The 22,793-nt window shown below is 36.7% G+C and overlaps 1 protein-coding gene across 1 annotated transcript in view; it reads left to right on the top strand.

Annotated features, from left to right (window-relative positions):
- Positions 1 to 22,793, top strand: part of LOC105835282 (interleukin-1 receptor accessory protein-like 1) — a 213,935-nt gene that overhangs the window by 129,812 nt on the left and 61,330 nt on the right. The window contains exon 2 of the mRNA XM_036286834.1: positions 3,993 to 4,174. Within this exon, the coding sequence (XP_036142727.1) occupies positions 3,993 to 4,174 (182 nt within the window). The remainder of the gene's footprint in view (positions 1 to 3,992; positions 4,175 to 22,793) is intronic.

Genomic DNA, 22,793 nt, shown 5'->3' on the forward strand with positions numbered 1-22,793 from the left:
TATTTGTTTTTACTATTTATTTAAGTTTTATTAGTGTTCTTTATTTATTATTATCTTAATTAAATTTTATGTCACATGCTATGCCTATTTGTTATCAATAATGTATTGTATTATTAATTAATTTGTCAAAATGGTTACAAAATACGCGAGAGGAGCCAGCAATTATTTAACAAATATACCAGACAAATTCATCGAAATAAAATTGGCGTTAATTACGCGAGTCAACCGTGTTTCAGGTTATTAAGGATACCCAGTGATCCCTGAACATTTTCAGAATACGCGCTCCATATTGGAAATGGGGTTTAACGACCGAGTATAATTCGCGATCCGATAACAACGCGCCACACGTACAATAATAATTAAACGGTCATTTTTGCAAATTGCCCGCTGCAAATTATAACCGAGCATTTCAGTGGTTCTCATATTTTTGCAGCTCCCTTGTATTTCGCCATTAAATTTTCCTTCCGTTTTGTTTTGATTACAGGCTGTTAACAGGAGCTTACTTGGTATTTTGAATCCAAAAGACAATTTTAGAAATTTGGAATATTATATTTAAAGTCAGAAATTTAAATTGGGTTCGAAAGACTTGAAAAACTTTAAACTTAAAAATTAAAGATCCAAAATTCAAGATTTAATTATTTCTACAAAAAGATTCTTATTTTTTATTTTTGAAATGATAAATATTAACAAAATTATGTGAAAATGTTAAACAGACACATAAACTAGCTTATATAAAGAATTTTGTATAGTTTTATAAAAAATGTTTTTATTTATTACTTAATAATAATAATTTTCACAAGTTGAGAGGAAAAAATATTTTTAAATTTTAAAAATTAGATTTTTTCAATACTATTATTGAAATAAAAACGTAGTATTTTGTTAAAATTTATGATTTAAATAATTTATGAATTGTTTATTATATTTTTAAATTAATTAAAATTTATGTAAAAAAAAATTTTAGTATTTAAAAACAAATATTACTTGTGACGTATTCTTTAATATTTATTAATTAGAAAAAAAATTGACTGTACTTATGGAATGATGAAATATACATTTTCGTGTTAACTTATTTTTTCTTATCAGAAGATTTATCTGCTAGCAAAAAAATTTATTTTATAGTATTTAAATAAGAACTTATATCAATGAAATGAATTATATTTGATAAATACATTTCTAAGTACTTTTTTCTTAACGTACTTATATTTTATTATCAGGGATATATTTTAATTGCATTATTTATTTTATGTCTTTACGGTTTTACTTCATTTATCTTTTCTAATTAAAATTACTGTGCTTTATTCATGTTTTTGGATTTTATTCTTTTTATATCCCGTCGTCTTTAGATCTTTGCGTTACTGCGGAAGGATCTCGCGAGTCCTGAACTTTCGTGTCGTCGGGGATCCTCGAATGTTTCGGTGTCTTTATTAGTCTACGGAAGTTCCGTTACGCGGTACCGGAATCCTCGTTAGAATCTGAACCAGTTCGGAATTATCTTGGCGAAAAGGGAAGAGTTCTTGAAGAGAGGCGGGAAGGAGGGGGGTGCTCTTTATTAAAAATTTTTATTCAAAGTACGCCAGTAACAGAAGCTCGTAAAAGAAATCCTATCGATGCAAGGAAGGGCTTTAATAAAGGAATCTTTAATGGTGACGGCGAAATTGCCGATCGTCCTGTCGCTCCCTCGAGGGAACGAGGATGAGTCGTTCTGCTTATTAAAAATCTTTTATTTACGACGTCGTGACGATGGAAAAATCGCCGCCTGTGAAATTTTCATGAGTATGATGGGAATCGAGGATTTTCCTTGCGCGACAATCTGCGCTGCTGAAGAAATGTTCTTCATTATTAAAGATAGTCTTGTTAACTGACTGATTGCAAGGAGAGGAATATCGGAAAAAATAAAATACTTGTGCAAATATTTAAGTAGACTTGAAACATTTTATTAACTCTCTCGGTACGGAACAGCGCAATGAAAATTTACATTCTGGGATTCTAATCAAATGTTAATGTAATCAAAATTTTAGTATAATAATTACATTAATAGCGTATTGTTATTAAATATTTGATGATATTAACGTTCAATTGAAATTATTTAGTAATTTAGTTATAAATAGGTAACAATTATTACCTAAGCTCGATTATAATTTTTTTTTTTTTAGTGCACAGATAAAAATACATTTCTTTCCCCGAGTGCAGTATATGCGTCGACAGTACTCAAAGCTCTTAGGCGTGAAATCTAGGATGTAAGCTAGGTAAAACCAAGAAATCACAATCTAATAATCCACACAGAAAAGTGCTGCGAAGGTTGAGGATCTCGGATGACTCGGACTGGAAACAAAAACTAAGAATACATGATATTGTTCGAATTTCCAGGGAAGGGCGGGGGAGCAAAGATTCCAGAATATGAGAAAATGTTCTGCACGAGAGACTAATAGTCACTGTAGCAGAGTAACATAATCGGGTGAGAAATCGAGGGGAATCCCCTTTCCGTGCAACTACGTTCGGAAGGGGTGAAGGTGGAAGAAACTTCCCAAATTCGACGGGTTCCACGTGCGATGTCTCTTTGATCCGCCGACAAAACGAAAGTGGATTTGCGTAGTGCTCTAAAAATTGAATTACGTGGAGAGGCTTTCTTTCCACTCTCGTGGGAGCGTCGTCGAATCCCTGATCTTCTCCCAAAAGACGAAAGGAAGACTTGCTCTCGTAACGAGATCGTTCAACGCGCGGAGCGCAGGTGCAGCGGCGGGATTAGAAATTACGATAAAAATACAATTCTCGCGGAAGGAAAGAGAATTAGACCTGGAGAATATTCTCATTTTCGTTAGAGAGAGAGAGAGAGAGAGAGAGAGAGAGAGAGAGAGAGAGAGAGAGATCGCGAAAACAAATGGCTGTGTTTTTACGAGATATCGGGACAGCTATAAGAGCATATAACGACGCGGCCATTGTGACGGCTCTATTGTTGTTATATTCGAATATGATATTATGCTACTATTATTACATACAGCATCATTGTGTATAAATCATTATTATATTTCATCTCGCCACGTTGCATTTGTTATCACCGTTATTGGGCTATTCTGTCATAAATGAGCGTTTTACGCTGCTATTACTATTAACGATGTTATTGGCCGCCAGGTAGGCGGCGTAACAGTAACAATGGGGAAGGCAGTTGCAATGGCAACGACAAATTAACGAAGTCATTGCGGCGGCGGTGGTGGCGGGTGGTGGCGGGGACGGCGTAGTCGGAACGATTTATTTTCGCGTACGGTTCAATGCTCCTGATTCTTCCCTACTTGGAGTGTTTGTCGAGGAGCGCCCGTTCTACCTCGACTTTTATCTTTACGGCGGAACGAATGCTCTCAAGAACAGCCATCGATATTCCCGTCCCGGAAATATCGGGCTTGTTCTTGAGCGCGACGTGTTTCAAGACGATCGCCGCCAACCCCCTTCCCACCTCCCCTCCCCGCTCAGCGATAAATTATTGCCTCCTGAAAAATATCCTGCCCTTACTCCGCCTTTTTTTGGCGTCGATTTTCGAAATTTTCCCTCGATAAACGCATCCCCCTCGTCGCTCGTCTCCAAAAATTGCGGAAAAATGTAGCGTTTTATAACGAGAACAATTTTTCAACGGAAAAATAACTTTCAACAAAAAACGTCGCTTCTGTCGACGAGAAAAATGGAAGGATTAAAGAAAAAGATGAGATTTCTAGAATAGATATATTTATAAATGTTTCTCCTTTAATTTTTTTTGTATACGGAGTGTTCCTTAATTCAATAATTTATTTTTTTTTTAATTCATAATTCTGTAGATCCAAGATCCTTTGTTTCTTTTGAATGATCTCAAAAGTCAACTCGTAAACTATCGAACAGTGCTCAGGAAGCAGCCTGTGTGTGCTGCCGGTCCCTCTTACGTACTTATTTTTAACGTATTGTGGCCAGGCCAGCGGCGAAGATCACCCGCTCGTAACCATAACACGTTCACGTTACTTTTGTTTCAGGTACAAGGATAACAGGGCTTACCCTTGGCCGGGTGGCGAGAGCCACTTTATCCTGTATCCCGAGAGCGCGAATCAAACGATCTACACGCAGGAGATGAGAGCCTCGGATGCGGGACGGTACTCCTGCCAGGCACGTAACGACACAACCACTTTGGAGGGCGACATCACTCTCTCTGTACTTGGTAAGTAGGATATCCTAGGATAAACCTGATGGGATTCCATCCATCAGCCTATATTAGGAGCTCAAAGAAGATCCTTACCGTGTACCTCCATTCGACATTTCATAGGAATACGTCACGCGGAGAATAAGATAATGAGAGACAAAGAGTGAGAGGGATGAACAGTAATGATAAAATTGAGATCAAAGGACTTATACCTCATGGGGAGCCATTGAAATATTATAATGAAAAGTTCCCCTATCAAATTATATTTTAATTGAAAATTGGTATATGTACTTATGTATTCTTCGATTTTTTTGTAAACTAATTTGATCGCGACAAACGCTTATTAAAATCGAGTTAATATAGTTTTTATTATAGCTTGAATTTTTTTAGTAATAAGTTAATTTTCTTCTTTGACTTTTTTCTTCATATATCCAGCTTTCATAATATTATAATATATTATTTAAAAGGTTAAATAGCATATGTACGAAATTGAATAATATAACACATTTAAAAAGTTAATTTTTATTTTTCTCACTCTTTGGTTTTTTCTTTTTTTAATATAACAAACAGAATATTATTATGGGTTGTTAATTTCGATATTATCTAAAAGATTTTATTTGGTTTTAAACTCTACGGAGGTAGCTTTGAAAATATGTGTATCTTTCTAAAATTTCTTTCTGTATCATCGAGTTTCAAGAGAAGTTCCCCCTCTCCTTCCGCGATTGTATTTATAACTGGAGAAGTAATCGGATTTTTTTAAACGTTTGCAATAACAACAACAACAACAACCAAAAAGAGGAATGCATCAATCGGAAAACTGCGTTCGATTTGATCCGCTACCTCTGCGATCGAAAAAAAGAGCACAAAATTCGGATGATCGCACGAAGATCCGCCTTTGACGATCCCATTCAAAATAAAAGAGAGGACAGGGAACATGGGAAGGGGGGGAGAAGTGGGTTGGGGATGGGGGAGGGTTGCAAAAAGCGTTGCAAAACGTCAATCGCTATCGCCGACAAAACGATACTCGTTTTCGATATCCGCGTCAAAGAGCCTCGTCATCATGATACTGTCATGTTCGAGATCCCGTGGGATACAATATCGGCTTGTACGAGAGAGAACGAGAGGGGGAAAGAGAGAAGACTCCCGTGCAATTCTTTCCGGGTCTTTTTCAGCGTCCAGAATCTTTCTTGTTCTGGACAAATCTTTCTTACGGTTTTATCCAAACGTTTCTTTTACCGGACAATGCGGATGAAAGCTTAAGGACCTAAATGGAGAGTGAACGTTTACTTTATAAATAATAACAATATTATATAAACAATATTATAAATCGCCTTTTCTTTTGTTTCTTTGGTCTTTTCCAATTTCTATACTATAAAAGAACCGCGTTGGTTTTTGAATTTTACGAGCGATAAATTTAATTTGTGATAACAAAAGATAAAGTGAAATACGGAGAAACAAAAGTTATCAGAAATTTTTTTTAATTGAGAAAGATTTTTTTTTTTTTCTTATCAACGATGAATTGATAATCGCTCCTCCCGAAAGTCACTTTTATGTCCCCGTGATAACGGGTGATAACACAGCCGGTATGTATCGAACGTCCGCGAATGTATATCGATCCGGAATTTCAATTAAATCCTCTTGTCTGTCAGAACTGATCAGTTCCGGGCAGTCAGTCGCTTTTCCGGCGGGTGTTTTTCGATGCTTGCGTGCAGAGAGAAACCTTTTAAAAGTGTTGTATTGTTCAGTCACCTCGATTTTTGTGATATCGGTAACAGCGTTTCCCAACCAGAGATCATGAATCGCATATTTCGGGGGGGTAGTCATCAAACTTTGGGATTTTAATGGTCATTTTTTTGGACCATCAAAAAACACATATGTAGGACACCCAAGCATGATAGTGCTGCAACAATTTTTTCTAGCGATTAGTATGAATATCGTACATAATTATTTTGAAGGGTTAACAAAATTATTTTCAGAACTGTACCTAGCTAAAATTTTAATACCAAATTAAAATTAAAATAGCTTTTTTAAATTATTGTTTTACATATAAGCAAGAAATTATATTTTAATAATGTGACAATTTTGTTTGCACATAATTTAATCTCATTCAAATAATTTATTATATGATCTGAAAGCAAAATGTTACATTTTTATATCAATATTATGATAATTACCTAAGAAATGCAATACGATTGTTTTGATAATAGTGGCATTAAAAATTCCAATTCTTGCAAATATTATTATTTGATGATACTTATTTTTTATTCGATATCTTTTCGTCTCAATTCATGAAAATTATTATTGAATAATGAGAAAATATTTTTTTTAATGGAACTACACAAAATTTTACATGTAAGCAATTTGTGTTTGTTTAACGATATATAATCTCACTTTAATATTTGATTTGCAAAATCTTTAAAATAAGAAGATTTCTTTTTGTGTATTTTTTAAATCAATATAGTCTTTCTATTGTCTGTACATATCTTTTCAAGTAAATTTCTAATTTTATTATAATTATGTTAAAAAACTATATATATGGGGAAGAGGGAGAAGCTGAGAAATAGAAATTCACCCACTTTCTTGCTTTCACAAGACAAAGTTAAATTCCGTTGGGTAATGTAATCGCGGAGAATCGTCGTGGTGGCGCGTATTAGAATTCAGTTGGAAAATGTCGTTTTGGAAAATTTCGCCGGGGCGTCTTTTCGCGGGCGACGACGAGAACGAAATACCGAGTTAATATTCATTCGGGGGAGCGACCACGCTTCCGGCCGTTTACCGGCTCCTAAACCCCTCGATTTAGCACGCATTCGTGCACCATCGTCACTGCCGCCGTTCTTCCTCGTCCTATCTGTCGATATAGCCAACTTCCAGCTCGCCCAACAATTTGCCGTCCGAGTCGTTCTCGGGAATTCCGTGTCGGCGACGTTTAACCCTTTGCGCACATGTTAAACTTTGCCGTTCGATCCTTTATCTCTTCACTTTATCCGGTCATTGTCGGGATACCTTTTCGTATTATATCGTCAATCTATCTAGGGTAAACTTGGTTATAATGGGTATAATTTAAATGCAAAAACATACTTTGATTTTTATTATTTTTTTAATGGCGTTTGGTATATTACTTTACTGAAGCTTAAAGCATGTAACACTGTCGATATTAAAGAGAGCATACTTAATAAAAGCTGTATATTATCAAAATATTGAAACATAAACATTGGCTATCTTTCACAACTTTTAAAGAAAAGATGGTATTAGAGGACATACATATTTTATGTATACTCAATATTTATAAAATAATTTTAAAAACTTATAATTTTATATATTTAGTTTTATTGCCACACATTATCACATATTTAATTTTATTTTTAAACATTTTTAATAATATGTGTTTATATATAAGTTTAGCATTTAACTCATTGTCAGTACTAAAAAAGATATCTATGATACATTGAATTTAAAATATTAGATGCGCAACTTTTTGTTTTTCTTATAAAATATACACACAAATATTTATCCTGAAAAGTTAAATTGTGAGAGAAAGATAGTCATGATATTTATTTAAAAAGTAGAAAGAAAAAATAAAAGATATAATCACACATTACAATTTACATATCTTCGTTATGTGTCTAACGTTAATTGTGACAGCTCAATTGTAATTTATTCGACGTTGTGACAATTTTTAATGAACACATGAAAAACTTTGCAGGCAGTCAAAAGTAAAAACGTAATGTAATATCCACATTATTGTTATTTCGACTAGTACACGTACATAAACTACAGTAAATGTCGATTATCTTTGAAAATAATTACAAGAACACATTGTTTAGCAATTATTAAAGAAATAAGTACTTAATTAGCTTAACGTTAAGCACTTAGTTTTGTTATAGACTAATTCACTTTTAGTGTAAGTTCGAAAAGTCGAAGTAATCGTAAATACCTGTATTCTCATGCATCGTGTAATTCGGAATTTATTCATTTTTTGTGTAGTTCCTGTAGAACTAAAAGGAAAGTCACCCATTGAATAAAATTATGTCATCAGAAACGTTTCTCTACATATTTATACTAGTCTTATTTGTATCGAACGTACTTTGCGCATAAAATAAAAGATAAGGTCATGCAAGCACAAAGAATAATCGAGAGTGAACGCTTTTCCTCGGGGTCAGATTAATGAATAAATTCCTTACACGAGCTGAGAAAGCAATCGCTTCGAGGAAAATTGCCAGTCAGGAAAATTGCTACGATCCAATCTCTCTCTCTCTCTCTCTCTCTTTTTCTCTCTCTTGTTGATAAGTACACGAGGTGCGTAGGTAGAAGATTCTGCGAACGGCCAATCGAATCTCCTTCGTGGAAGAGTTCACTCGCCGCGTTATGCACCGCTCCGCATCTGTTCGCCAATGACGCGCTGCAGATGCGCCGCAGTTTGACTTTCGGGAGAACGCCGCGAATTATCTTCGCAAAAGTCCACAATTGCGAGAGGAAATCGCGTATTCTTTACGGTCCTCGATCTTTGCATTCCACCAAGGACTACGAGAGATTACTTTCGATCTCTCTCCTTCGTCTCGAAGGGGCAGAGGGTTTCTTCGTCGTAAAATATTTAAGAATTTTTCAACGTATTCTAAGAAGATTCAATTTGAAGGATTTGTTACTAGTATTTTTTATCACGTACATTAATATTTACATAATAAATAAATGTAATTTTATTTTTGTATGCACTAAGAGGAAAAATGTTAATTCGATTAAAATTTTCGACTTAAACTTCAATTCAAGTATTTGAAAAAATTACATTCAATATTTGAATTGAAGGAATTTGATCAAGTTGAAAAATTTTGTTAAATCAACAACCTTTTTTTTCAGTATACAGAGAGAGTTTTGTATCATATTTTATTGCAAAGTTTAATACAAATTTCAACATGTACGATGATGTATAATTATATTTTCATATAATTTTTAAATTAACTTATCAAATATGTGCAGTAAATATTAACAAATTAGAAAATAACAAAATTTAGTGGATATTAATAAATCAAAATCATGTAAAATTTTTTGAAATAGAATATTGTCTTACAACTCTGTCATAATTTTCTAATTAAGTTTCACGGTAAAATTCTCTCCGTGTACGACACATAATTTAATACTATTATGTCTATTCCTATTTGCATTTTGAAAAAAAGTAAAATTTTGAAAAAGGATTAAATAAAAATGATCACGCAGAAGCTGAAAAGAAGTAAAACATTCGCGTGTATTTTTAAACAAACTTTCACGGTTCCGAACAACTTTAATTCCTTTAGTCGGAATGTATTTACTCGTTTTTTTCTGCTTACCAATTGATGAGTCATTCGTTTAGCGAGGTGTTGCCGGAACGTTAGCAATTGTCTTAATCGCGCCTCGCTTGGCTTATCAGTCGGTTCTTGGGACGGCGAGCGTATCAGGGTTATCACGCCGTAACGGCTATTTTGTCTGGCCTATTTTTCGAGGTGGGTGCCGTTAAAGGCGTCGTTAAATTACGGGAACGCGTTCGCGGAAGCTTTAATAGGTGTTCCCCGAACAAAGGCAGACACCGTTCGCGCCTGACGTTCGTGCACAACCATATCAGCGGTCATAAATGCAATGGATTACCGTTGCTTTGATGCACGGTGCCCTTGGGAACGCAATTGCGGTTACGCTTGAAACAATTTTCAATCCATTTTCAACTGATTCTTGAATCCCTAATTTGTGTAGAGCTCTCAAATACTTCTAGGTATCACAGTTATTAAATAAGACAGTTTAATATATTTATTTCTATTAATTTTTTTATGGATTATTAGAAATGAGAAAAGGCTGCCAAAATCGCAGGACTTTTTACAAAAGGGATTGTAAATCAAAACTTTTTTTCCTTACATAATTTTTTCTTGTAAAGTCTTGTTTATCTAATTTGTAAATAAGAGGGAAAAGAAAATTTTAACCCTATTAATCTAATTCTAACAGTCTTATGATTATTGCAAATTATCGAAATATTAGGCCATTTATTTTACATTTACGACTTATAATCAGATCGATTTTTAATTTATATGCATTTATGTATGTATGTGATTCAAAATCTTAATTTAGCGAATTTGTTATTACTTTGTTAATTTTATATTTATATACAGAAAAGAAAGGTTTAGTAATAATAAGCTATTTAGTAATGACATTAATAGTTAAAGAAACATAATAGTAGCTAATCGATTACTAAACGAATGCTAAATATTACTAGACTAAATATTTTATTTCTGTCGGTCAAACATTTTTAATTGAATTTATTTCGCAAAAGCGTAATAACTATTATCCAGATTTCGTTATTATTACAAACTCGCTGTTTCGGCGTACACGTACGAAAAATCGGCCCCGCAGAAGGTGTGAAACCTTCGCCGATTTTTGTCGAAACGATTATCTGCAATTCACATCCGTTTGATTAAACGCGCCCGTAAAATTGAGCTCAAGCTCTCGGGGACGCGTTTGACAGTGACGGCCGGAATAATTCGCGAAAAACTGTCCGGTTCCCTTTTATATCGCCGCGCGTCGTTTATAATACCGCGCGGCGACTAATTATCACCCGGGCGTTTTTCATTGATCAACGCGTGTACGCGAATCAAATTGTCGCAATTTCAGCGTAGGGCCGGGGACAGTTTTTGTCCCCGTGCTCCGCGCCGTCGTCGCCGCCGCGCCGTCGGAACAAATGCAAAACAACGTCGACAGAGATCGACGCGGCAATTTTTCGCCGCCCAAGTATTTACGCGGCGCATTCCAACTCCGACGGAGTATAAATCCACGTCCGCCCTCCCCGGTTGGCAGTTATTATTCGGCGGAGCGGAAACTCGATCGCCGAATATGCCGCGTCCGTCCCGACGACGCGACGCGACGATGAGTTCGATTTTCGACAAATTGCGATTCCGCCGCGGGCGAGCGGGATCGTCGTCGCCAATCGCCGCTACTCGATCGATCCTCCCGTCGTTACAAAGGCGATCCGGACGCGCGCAGCATCCGCGGGGTCTTCGCGGGAGCGCGTCTGCTCGGCGGAAATTCGCGGACGATGAAAAACTGCGCGAAGGCGCATTCGTGCGATGCATATTTCAAATTTTGGTCTCGTTAAATAATACGATACGTTAGAACAGAAGCAATGCTTCAATATATTGATATATGGTTCTTCGAGGCACCTGGTTATCCCAGTAATTCTGAATTGTGAAAATAACACACTGTGGAATTTTTTAAAAATAAATTAAGGGGACAGCGCAGACATTTCAGCACTTCAATGTAAATGTATATTAATGTTGCTTTTTTTTTTATTCTTTTGGAATTATTATTATTAACATCGTTTCTTTGTCTTCTTGTTATTATACGAATTTTTACACACAGGAACGTTTAGAAACGAGAAGGCAGGTGTGGTTCAGGTAGACATTCCGAGTCGCAAGCTTCGTAACTGCGCTGGTCGGAATTCCCAGCCTTAATTTCTCCGTTACTGAAACGTATTCGGAGCGTTTCTCTCTCTTTTTTTTTTTCTTGAAAATATCACGAGGAAAGAGAATCGATCGTGTGCGTGCGGCAATCCGGTGGGTGGCGCGCAATTGCGAGGTCCACGCGGGAGATGAATTTATGAATTACGGGCGCCACGCGCGGTAAATTACAGCGTCGGGGAATTGGGTCGATTTAATCCCGCGTTTTGCGCGTGGCGAGGTGCCCGCGCGTGTAGGTGGGTGGATAGATGATGTTCCGCGAATCCGCGATCAATTCCCTTCGTGGAAGTGCATCGCGTATCATAAAGGCCGCGCGGTCGGCGGCGACGGCACTTATTATCCGGACGCACCGGTGCATCCAGCGAGACGGAGGAAGAGGGCAGCTGCCGGCCGCTCGGAATTTTCCTTTCGCAAAACGTTAACGTCCTCGTGCATACATCGTGCCTCATTTATTTGGTTTTTCTAAACAAAAAAAAAAATTAAAAGATATTAAATACGCAAAAGAGAGAATCGATAAATAAATAAGAATAATAAATTGAAATAATAAATTACACATTGAGAAAATTTTGTAAGAGCCAACGCAATTATCAGTGGCGTAAATTATTGTGTATATTTTTAATAATTAACTTACACATTATATGTAAAATAATCACGAACGTTCCAACTCCAGTTAGGGTCGAAATGCGTATTGAAGGTTGAATTATTAAAATTATAAAACGATTACAAAATTAAAATTTTAATTTATTAAAATTCTATCTGTCTGTGTAGCTTAATAAGAGTCGAGTTGTTGAAATAATTGGAGTACATCATTGGGGATGTAAAAGACCTTTTTGCTAAAACTCGTTAAAGATAAATAAATTTAATAAATTTTATTTAAATAAATTTTTCATTCTCAATGATGACTCCAATTATTTTAACAATTCGATGCTTATTAAATTACATAAAGAGATACTTATTAGATTACATAAACGGAAGGATTATATGGATTATATGAATCTTAATTTGGTAACGGTAATGATTTAACTTTTAATCACTAAAGAGAATTGGGATCGAAACGTTTGGGTTGCAATTATTTTATCTGCATTAATTATTATAATTATAACATTGACGCACAAATAACTGCATTGTTACAGACTTTCTTCTTAACATGTAATTAATTAAAAATATATATTATGTGTACACACACACACACACACACACACACACACACACACACACACACACACACACACACACACACACACACACACACACACACACACACACACACACACACACGATTTCCTACAATCACATAAGTCTACTTTTTTAAATTTAATTTATGGCATAAATTTAATTTATGGCAAATAATTTTCTCTCAATGACGTCGCTTCATAAACGATTTTGTTTTGCTAAAAATCAAACAAGTCTAGAGATTTTGTAAAATAAATTCGTAAGATATTAACCAAATGCTTAATTCTTACACTTATTACATATCCGGAAAAAATTATCATCTTCATTACAAAGAGAGATATAAAAGAACGTTACTATTAAAAGCAATTTTTTAATTTTGTAAATAAAGAGTAAAAAAATGATTGCTTTATGCTTTTAATAATATTTTCTTCTTTATGATTATTTTATCATTTTTTACGTAATAAGAAAGGTAGATGTAAAATATTGTGGGATAAAAAGAGAAGCAATAGATTAAAAACTCTCGCAAGAACCAAAGAAATGCAGATTTTTAAAATCTTTTTTCTTTTAAATGTTATATGTTTTCAAAATATTAATTAAAAGCTACAACTCTATTCTTATACCTATATATTTCCGGAGAAAAATTAGTATATTTATACACTGAGCGGTTTGAAGATAAGGAGAATTTCCTTTATTTTCTGAAAATTTAATTTTTTATGCATAACTTTTTATGTATTTTATATGCACACATATATTTGTATATTATGTATTAGACTTATACAATAATTTTAGTTGTTTATCATATTATTTTTATAAATACTTTTTAAATAATTATTGTATTTGGTATTTGTATGATACACATAATAAGTATTGAAGAAAATGTGTATAAATATAATATAATAAATATATTTATATGCTTGAAGTTATTGTAATTTAATTATGAATTTTTAAAAATTATATGTAATAGAAAATTTAAAAAATCTCGTATTTTTATTATACGGTGAAAAATACTGCGAATCATTTTTCATTCTTTACATATAAATACAAATATTTTAAAAGCTGTTACAATAAAAGGATGAAAAATATGTAATATTTCTGAACAGATATTGTATTTCATTTGTATAATATTTCCGAAATAATACGAATTGTGTAAATATACTTATTAGGTCGACATATATCGGGAAAAAATCCTCTACAGAATTAAATGTATATATATATATATGTAATTCTATCTTCTATCTTCTCGCGAGCCGTAACGCAATTTTTATCGAAAAAAAATTGCTGCGAGAATTTAATATTGCCAACAAGGATTATAGAGAAAAATTTAAACTCGCAGGGTTGAAGGTATTAAAGGATTTTGCGGGATGGAAGAGACTTTTCTGAATGCGAGCAGCCGTTCGGAGAGTCAAACACTCTTGTTGACACACCACCGACGTTACTACCCCGATAAATTTTTACGCGATCACTTTGCGCGTCACCTCCAGCGCTTCACCTAATTCCTTTCTCGTTTCGACAAGTATCAAACCGCCCTGTCTGCCGGTTCCGTCGATTCTTTCCTCCTCCTCGCACCCTATTTGCAACCATCATTTGCACCCCTCCACTTGAGGGGTTTACAACTCACCCGTCCGCTTTATCGCCGTCGGCCTTTTTGGTACTCGATTTACGATATGCGTGAACTTTAAGAGATGGGCGGATGCTGTTTACCCTTACGATCTCTCTTGTCGTAAAGTCTCGAATCCTCGTAAATTTTACCACGTCAAAACATCTACTCGCACAAAGATTATTATTACGTTAGCAAACAACCACGTAGGAATATCAAATATAAGTAAATCTGAAATAGAAACACAAAATATTTTTTTTATTAAAAATTACAAAAAAAAAAGGAAAACGGAGTACTTAATTAGGAAAACTGAGTATCAAGAGGACATGTATCGAAAAGCTAAAAATATGAAATCAAATTAATAGTAAATTTCCAAATACTATTAGATACTTTTTTCAAAGAAATCGGAGTCCGGACGAGTCCCGAGATCCAAGAGTCTGAAATCCGAGTAAATCTGAAATTGAATTTACAAACTGAATTTAGAAAGCTACCGAGGAAAAACTCTGATCAATTAAAGAGAATACGTAAATAAAAAGATTCAAAATAAAACGGAATCAAAACTTGAAATTCTAAAATTGCTATCGAATTCTCTTGAAAAGAGTCGGATGTTTAAGGAAATCTGAAATTCAAAAACTTAAAATCCAAGTTGATCTAAAATTGAATTTACAAAATATATTAGAGGAATCAAATGTCGCGAGAATGCGTCTGTCAAGAGTCCGAAAATATTCTAATCAAATTTTAAAATTCCGGAAATTCCGGATTCTTCTTTCAAAGAGATTAAATGTCTAAAGAAGCCTCGAGATTCAAGAATCTGAAATCCAAGCTGATCTGAAATTAAATTTACAAAATACATGTGTGAAATGAATGACAAGAGAATAATTAACGTAAACAAATATCCATGAGTACGTATGCACCGAGAGAAAAAGATGGTTGCAGTAACCACAATCTCATTATATTATTATAATTTATTGTTATTTTTGGACCCAACCATATTTTTATAATTATTCAACAATATAAATTATAGTTTGTTTAAATTGAATTAAAGTTCTTATAATCATCATTATAATATTGATTTATACAACTTATGATATCGTTGTCATAATCAAAATAAAGATTTTAATATAGTAAGTTGTGCCATAAAACAATCCCCATAAATATCCACCATAAGCATATGGTTATTATTATCAATATCAATAGTAATAATTATTATAAAAATGATATTACGGATTATAATTATTTTACTATGCAAATATCGCGCATTTTTTGCTCAGTGTAAAAAATTTTAAAATACGAAGTCAAATTCCAATAAAAATGCGCCTGCTGGATTCGTCTGCCAAAGGGATCGGATGCCCGGCGGAAGTCTCGAGATTCTCAAATCTCGGACGCGGTCTAAAAATACACAAGACGCACGTATATAATACGCACAGCTTCCGGGGGATCATGCGAACGTCTAAGGCTTGCGATCCCGCGGCTTTATCGCTAATAACCCGCATTAATACCATACGTCGATTTAGAATATGGGGATGAGGAGGTAAGGGGGGTGACGAGGGAGGAGGGGGAGAAGTCGGTCGTGACTACCGGAGGCAATATCTCAAGCTTAATTGCATCCGAGCGACCGATGCCGCGCGCATCGGACACGAGCTTCGCCGCGGAAGAGGAGGAGGACGCCGGCGATGATGATGATGATGATGATGATGATGATGATGATGATGATGATGATGATGATGCTGCGAGCGATGCAATTAGCGATGCAGCGTCGCGTGCCTCGGGGCGAAGCACCGTATCGTCCCGGACTATTTCCGCTGCGCGCGAAACTCGGAGCGGCGCGGAAAGGAACGCGCGCGCGAGGATGCTGATCGCTCGGCGGGCGGGATCGATGCCGCGGAAAACTCACGGTAAATGCACGTTGCGCGCCGCATTCAGACGCAATACTGCGGATATCATAGACGTCAGATCCCGGACGGGGTAGTTAATTATAGCAGCGCTGCGGTTCGCGTAGATGCAAATTGATATTGAGATATAATCCGCGAAATTGTATTTAGTCGCGCACAATATTCTCATTAGGAATTAGACAGCGCAAATTAATGAACTTTGAGAGGTGCACCTTCGATCAACTTTGACGATCTTCTTTTTTTCCCGTGCATGCTTTACGTCACAAACGTACGAAGACAATTGTAAAATGTTCTCCTCGAAATATTTAAGTTGTTACTTTTAATATATTTTTCTGGACATTATTAGAAAAAAATCGGACTCTGATTTATTTGTTATTATAATTAATTACGCGCAGAGAGAAGTTAAGATATTGTCATATATTTTTATTTTTACTTTTCACATTCTCTTTACATTTTTCGCGTGTAAAAAGTTTTACACGAAACGCGTGAAAATCAAGTTGTACGAACTGAAATGATATAAAGACAGTAGTACAATTTCGTATTACAGATTCAATCGAATCTTACCTGATTCGATTCGATTCGCGCTCGTATTTGCACGGTTCGCGCGTCCACGCTTTTTTCCTCGCTTCCTTCGTATCCGTAGTACCGGCTTCGATTGTGGGCACTCCCGTGGAGACTCGCTCGGTTTTAATTTGCGAATGGCGTCCGCAAACACGAAGGAATCAAGCTCGCCGGGGGGAAAAAAGTCCCTTCGTTTCTTCGCCGCAATTTTCATCTCTCGTCGAGGCGCGAAGGTATCTCCCCGGCGGGACGTTGAATTACCATCCGGACTGACGATCAGCCCCTAATACTTTTCCGCTTTTACTTTGTATCCGCGGCTTTAACGCACGATATTTTTTTTCACGCGTCCATACCATCGCGATGTTTCCCGCGAGATGAGTTTATTCGCCAGTTGCGACGATCGTAAGAGCGTCTTCCATCGCCAACGTCATTTATTGATTCTTCTTTGGCTGGTCGACGGTCTTCATTAAAATTCTTCCTTTTTATTGAGAATTTCCCTTCTATCTTTGAAATGAATGAAATTTTATATTTAAGCGGGAGCCAAAGGAGAAGAAATAGAAACTGTAAGAAGATTAAAAAATTGCCGAGTGCATATAAATATAACCGGAGGGGCTAAATATTTATTTAATTTTTTTTCTAGCGAAAGAATGAAATTTCTTGGGAAGTAATTTAAAGTGAAATTGCAGTCGCTATGCATTGTATGTTTCTGAGTATCTTTACTGGGCTTTTGGGAAATTATAAAATGCTGGATAATTAATAATTTACTGTTTGGTAATAAACTTAACAACGTACGTACTTTAGAAGAATAATATTTTATTTTCCTAGATTTCTTTTATATTCAGATAATTGCAATACTTTTTGCAGACGCATATTTAATTAACACGTATAATTTTTTTATATAAGCTATAATATATTTCAATTAATTTAGTTTTTATCTGCTTTTAATTAACTACATTTAAAAAGTTTAATAAGTCCTTTTATATTATAAATACTTCTTAATTCATAATAATTATGAGAAAATTACAGTCGCTATATTTTATAAGTGTTTTTATATTGGGCTCTTAGGAAATTATAAAATCCCGAATAATTAATAACCTATTGTTTGAAAATAATAATAAATTTAACGTTGTATTAATATAATTTTAAAAAATATTTTTTAACGTTTTTATTTTATAGATGATCCTTGCAATGTTTATTTTTACACATTTGCTTAATGTATAATTTAATTATATAAGCTTATACATGTTTAAAAATTGATTTTATATATTTACCTTTTTTATTAATTATATTTAAATTGAATGATGGTATATTCTTTTATATCAATACTTCTTAATATGTACAATATTAATAAAATTATTGCAATTGCTATAGACTTTTAATATTTTTATTAAGTTTTTATAAAATTATAAAATGCCAGAGAATTTACTATTTGTATATATAATAATAAGAGTAGTAAATAATATTAGTATAATAATAGTAATAAATTTAGTAATGTATTAATATACTTTAGAAAAATACATAATCTTTTAATATTTCCTGTTTCATATAAGTGACCCTCATTATTTATTTTAAAAAGTACAGATTTTACATGTACGCAAAAGTTGGAGTCGGTAGCTTCAATACGTTCTGAGAAATTGTGTCAGCGGGGTCAAAAAATATTTTTTAATTTTGTCACTCTAAATTAATTATACTTCGAGTCTGTTATTCAACGTTTTATGAAACGTAATATTCTCAAAATGCTAAAGAAATTGAAGTATAACCGAAATCTGTATATTACTCAGTTCATATGAGATTAAACGTTTTTAGATAAAACATTCTTTTGCTTGCTATTTGGCTGCGTAAATTTAAAAAAAAAATCCGCAGAAAATTAACAAACTTTTCCGCGTTCTAGAGTAAAAACCAAATACCCCCCTTGCCGAACTAAATAGAATTTTCTACATTAACACAGTTATTAAATATAGCTCCTTCACAATAATCGCGAGATATTCAATATCTCTCTCGTCCCATTGCAAGGATTTATTTTTACCACGCATTTTATTTCGAGCACGCTCGCGAGATGCATTTCCGCCGCGATCTCTTCCCGAAACCGGGCGTCCCGGGTTTACTTCCGCGCGCGCGGCGCCTTCTCCAACTCATACGAAATAGCGGTGCACTCTCGGCGCTCTCCTTGCAGTGGATGGCGGATGAAAGAAATCGAGAGCGCGGAAAGTGCATCCGGAACGCTCGTCGCGTCGCGTCGCGTCGTAATCTTCATACGGGAGAAAGCACGCCGGGGCGAGGGGGGGGGTGGGAGCACCTCTTATCGCGGGGCCGCGCGGGCCGCCGGTATCCATATGCGCCCGAGCACATGCACGATGCACATTGCGTCGGATGCATTTAGGAAGAGCTTGCTGTGAGAGAATCGACGGTTGCGCTCAGCCACGCGGAATGGCTCGCGATAGCGTGGCATTGTCGCGCGTGACGCGATAAACTTTGACGGCGCGGCGCGACAATACAACCCTTCCATCCCCCCCCTCTCGTCCCCCATGTCCCCATTCCGGTTAATCCGCCCGCTTCTCGCAGGAAGCGTTGATAAGCGCCGATAAGCCAGTTTGCGGTGTTTCCACGTGGACCCGGTGCGGCGGCAGAAAGGCAGGTTACTCTAAAAATTCCGCGGACGATCGCCCCTGCCCCTGAATAATAAGAGAACTACATGCGGATTCGTGATTAAGCGCGTAACTAACGAAAAAAAAAGACCGCTCGAGCGATAAGCGTCGGGGGAGGAAGGGGAGAGGAGTGGAGAAGAAAGGAAAAACGGTTAAAAACCGGGGCGGTAATGTTATTGGAAAAACAAACTGCGCGCGGGGGAAAAAAATAGACGGGCGAGGGATGTATGGGGCGAAAATACGGGGTGAAAAGGGCCTCTCTGAAAGAATTGCGATGAAAAATTCCATTCAAAGGGGACGCACTCGAAATTAGACCGCGCGAAATGCCGAAACGAGTGTAGAGCGCGCGCGTTGGAAGTGCATCGCGCGCAAAAATATTCCGCGCAAATTACCGAGGGGGGGTGGGGGTGGGGGGCTTGTGGCCCGGGATGACAGGTAAACGAGCGGTGAAATTTTGATACTCAATCGCGCGATTATTTCGAGCGTGGAGGGGAGGGAGGGAAGTTTACGCCCCGTCAGATCCCGATGTTTAATTGAATATGAAAAGCGTCATTTATTTAATTAAATATTACAGCGCTGAAATTGATTACGATTGTCGTTTCGGCATCATTACATGCCTCCTTCTCTCTCTCTCTCTCTCTCTCTCCTCTCCCCCCCCCCCCCCCCAGTCGTTATTACAACTGTCATTGCGCAATTGCGATCGTAATGTCATTACGTTATCGCGAAATCTCATTTAATCCCGGGGACAATACGGCACGAGTGACGGTCGGTCGGGTTCGCGATGCATTTTGCATCGTCGTGAAAACGCGCTGGAAATTCCAGGCGAGGTTCCGGTCAAGGGATGTGCATTGGGGTTACCAGGGTTACTAAAGGATACTAACGCCGAGATACCACGGCGAGGATGAGGCGCAGGGGTCGACGAGAGGGGGAAGACGATGCCCCGTCTTTCCTTGTTACATCGCGCCGCTGCGGTTAATTGATTAACGTCCCCCGTGAGGCCATTGGCCGTTAACCTCGGGCTCCACGAGGACCCTCCTGGCGCCTCGATACATCTAATAAAACTCTCCTTCTCCCCCCGACCCTCCGGGCTCGCCGCGCGATAGTGGGATAAATGAACTTCATAATTCTCGAGGGTCGGACTTCGGACACGGCTCCACACTCGACTCGGCGAATTCTGAACTTTCCGCGCGCGCCCCCGATCTCCCTTCTCTCCTTCCTCGAAACCCGACGTGACAAATCCAGGTCAGCGGACGCTCCTAAGTGACGTATCGTTCTTCGCGTTCGCAAGAAAGCAGCTTGTAAAAATATATCTCTAGTCGCGATAGTCGTCGCTGCAATCGGCCTTAAAATTTCACGAATCGCCCCGAAACGATCATCCGCAGGGTGAGCTCTGATAAAAATGAAATGACCGAGCGCTGATGAAAACAATGGATGGCAATGGTGCGTGTTTTTTTTTTTTTTTATTCGAATTTTTCACTCCTTTCTCCGACTCCGTTTTCCGTCCGTGAATCGGGAATGTGTGTCGAATTATAAATGACATTCCGAAAATGGGTTTTCTCCCGCGGCGAGGGGAGGAAATCCTTTCTGCGAAAGTCAGACACGCGAATTTTCGAGGAATACCTTACATACGTTTTCCTCGCGCGTTATATTGGCTGTCACCCAATGCGCCCTTTCTCATACGTTCAAGTGTCGCGTGTCCAGGTCGAGCTGTGTAATCCACGAGAAGCCGCGCGCTTCTCCCCCCCCCCCTTTCCCTCCTTGATCCCGGTACACGAGGACGTGATCAGACTGAAACTTGACTCTCGGGTCTCCAGATTATCCTTCCGGAGAAACGAATCTCATTGCGGCGATTTCGCAAGAGAGCCGAATTTGCCTAAACAAAGATATTCTTACCTGATTGCGTGTAAGTGCAGGTGTAAAGTTCGACTTCACGCGTATCAGTCTCTCGCGACTGTCGTGAAAGTTTCGTGGGATTGGTATGCTACGTGTAAAAGTTTCATTGCGGGAATTTTTTTAGGAAAAATTATAATGTTTCGCATAATTAACTAAAATTCATTCGTCACTTTATTCTCGTCTAAACTTAAATGTATCAGAGATCTATCTCTGAAGATATTAATCTTTGCTTTCGCGTGTCGAGTTCACGCTCAGAGAAAAAAAAATTGTATCGCCAACTATAAATTTATGAACAAATAGCACCTCAACTATTTTGTAGTTTGTAATAAAAACAATAATAAGTTACGCGAACTAAGAAGATGTAGTAATATTAATTATTTTTAGTAAATTTCTAATTGGAATAACTATAGAAAATGATAATATAAATGTAACTAATGAAAAAATTAAAGATTCAAACTTGAATTCTTCCATTCGCATTCCTAATATTTCGAGTGCTACACCATGAAGTCTGTATAGCTATACAATTACAGTTGAGATACTAGAAATTAATAGTTACACAAATAAAGTTGCCATGATAATACAAACTATTTTTATAGTTATTGTAACTAAAACTTTAGCTGCAATAACTGTAACGTATGTTTATTGAACTATGTATAATAGTTCTACGAATAAAACTGGCATAGTTGTCACTTTATAGTTGCCACGACCATAGAATTTTTCTCTGAGTGTAGAGTGCACAGAAGTATACAAAATTGGTCTGGACGATGTCATTACAATAATTCGGCACCAAACTGTAATTAGAGGCAACATTGTCACGCCAAGTATTCGCGAACCGCGTCGAAACGATCAGGGGGAAGTGGATTGGACATTGCGCGATTGTTGTGCTGAAAAAGATTATCTTCGAGGAATCCGTTAGTCAGAAGAGGGGCACCAGGACACGTACAATTTCTGGGATAGCCCATAGAAACTTATGAATAACATGCACGATTCGCGGTATCTTGTGTCCACACAGGCCATAAGCCCCTCGGGGGAATCGGTTTCCCGGCGTATCCTGTGTACTTCCCTACATTCCTGCAGCCGTAGAGACGCCTCAGCAGAAACTTCCTCTCAACTCCTTTATGTAAATAGCTTCTGTTGTTCTTTCTTTCTACACGCGAAACAGCAATGCGGTTTTCTGTTTTCCTACTCGGGCATTATACAACACTTAAAAGTGCAAAGGTCAATGAGGGAGAAAATGCCATTTTACTTTAAGAGATCCCTTTTTCCAAGAATTTAATCACATTATTTTTACATAATAAACAACTTGAGGCAAAAGAATTCTCTTTTTATCCTGCACAATGATTTGCAAAAAGTTGTGTTACGAATATTTTGTATTATACATTTCTCAAAACAAAAAAATGGTATAACTTT

This window comes from Monomorium pharaonis, chromosome 5 (genome assembly GCF_013373865.1).
Source record: "Monomorium pharaonis isolate MP-MQ-018 chromosome 5, ASM1337386v2, whole genome shotgun sequence".
Classification (NCBI taxonomy): domain Eukaryota; kingdom Metazoa; phylum Arthropoda; class Insecta; order Hymenoptera; family Formicidae; genus Monomorium; species Monomorium pharaonis.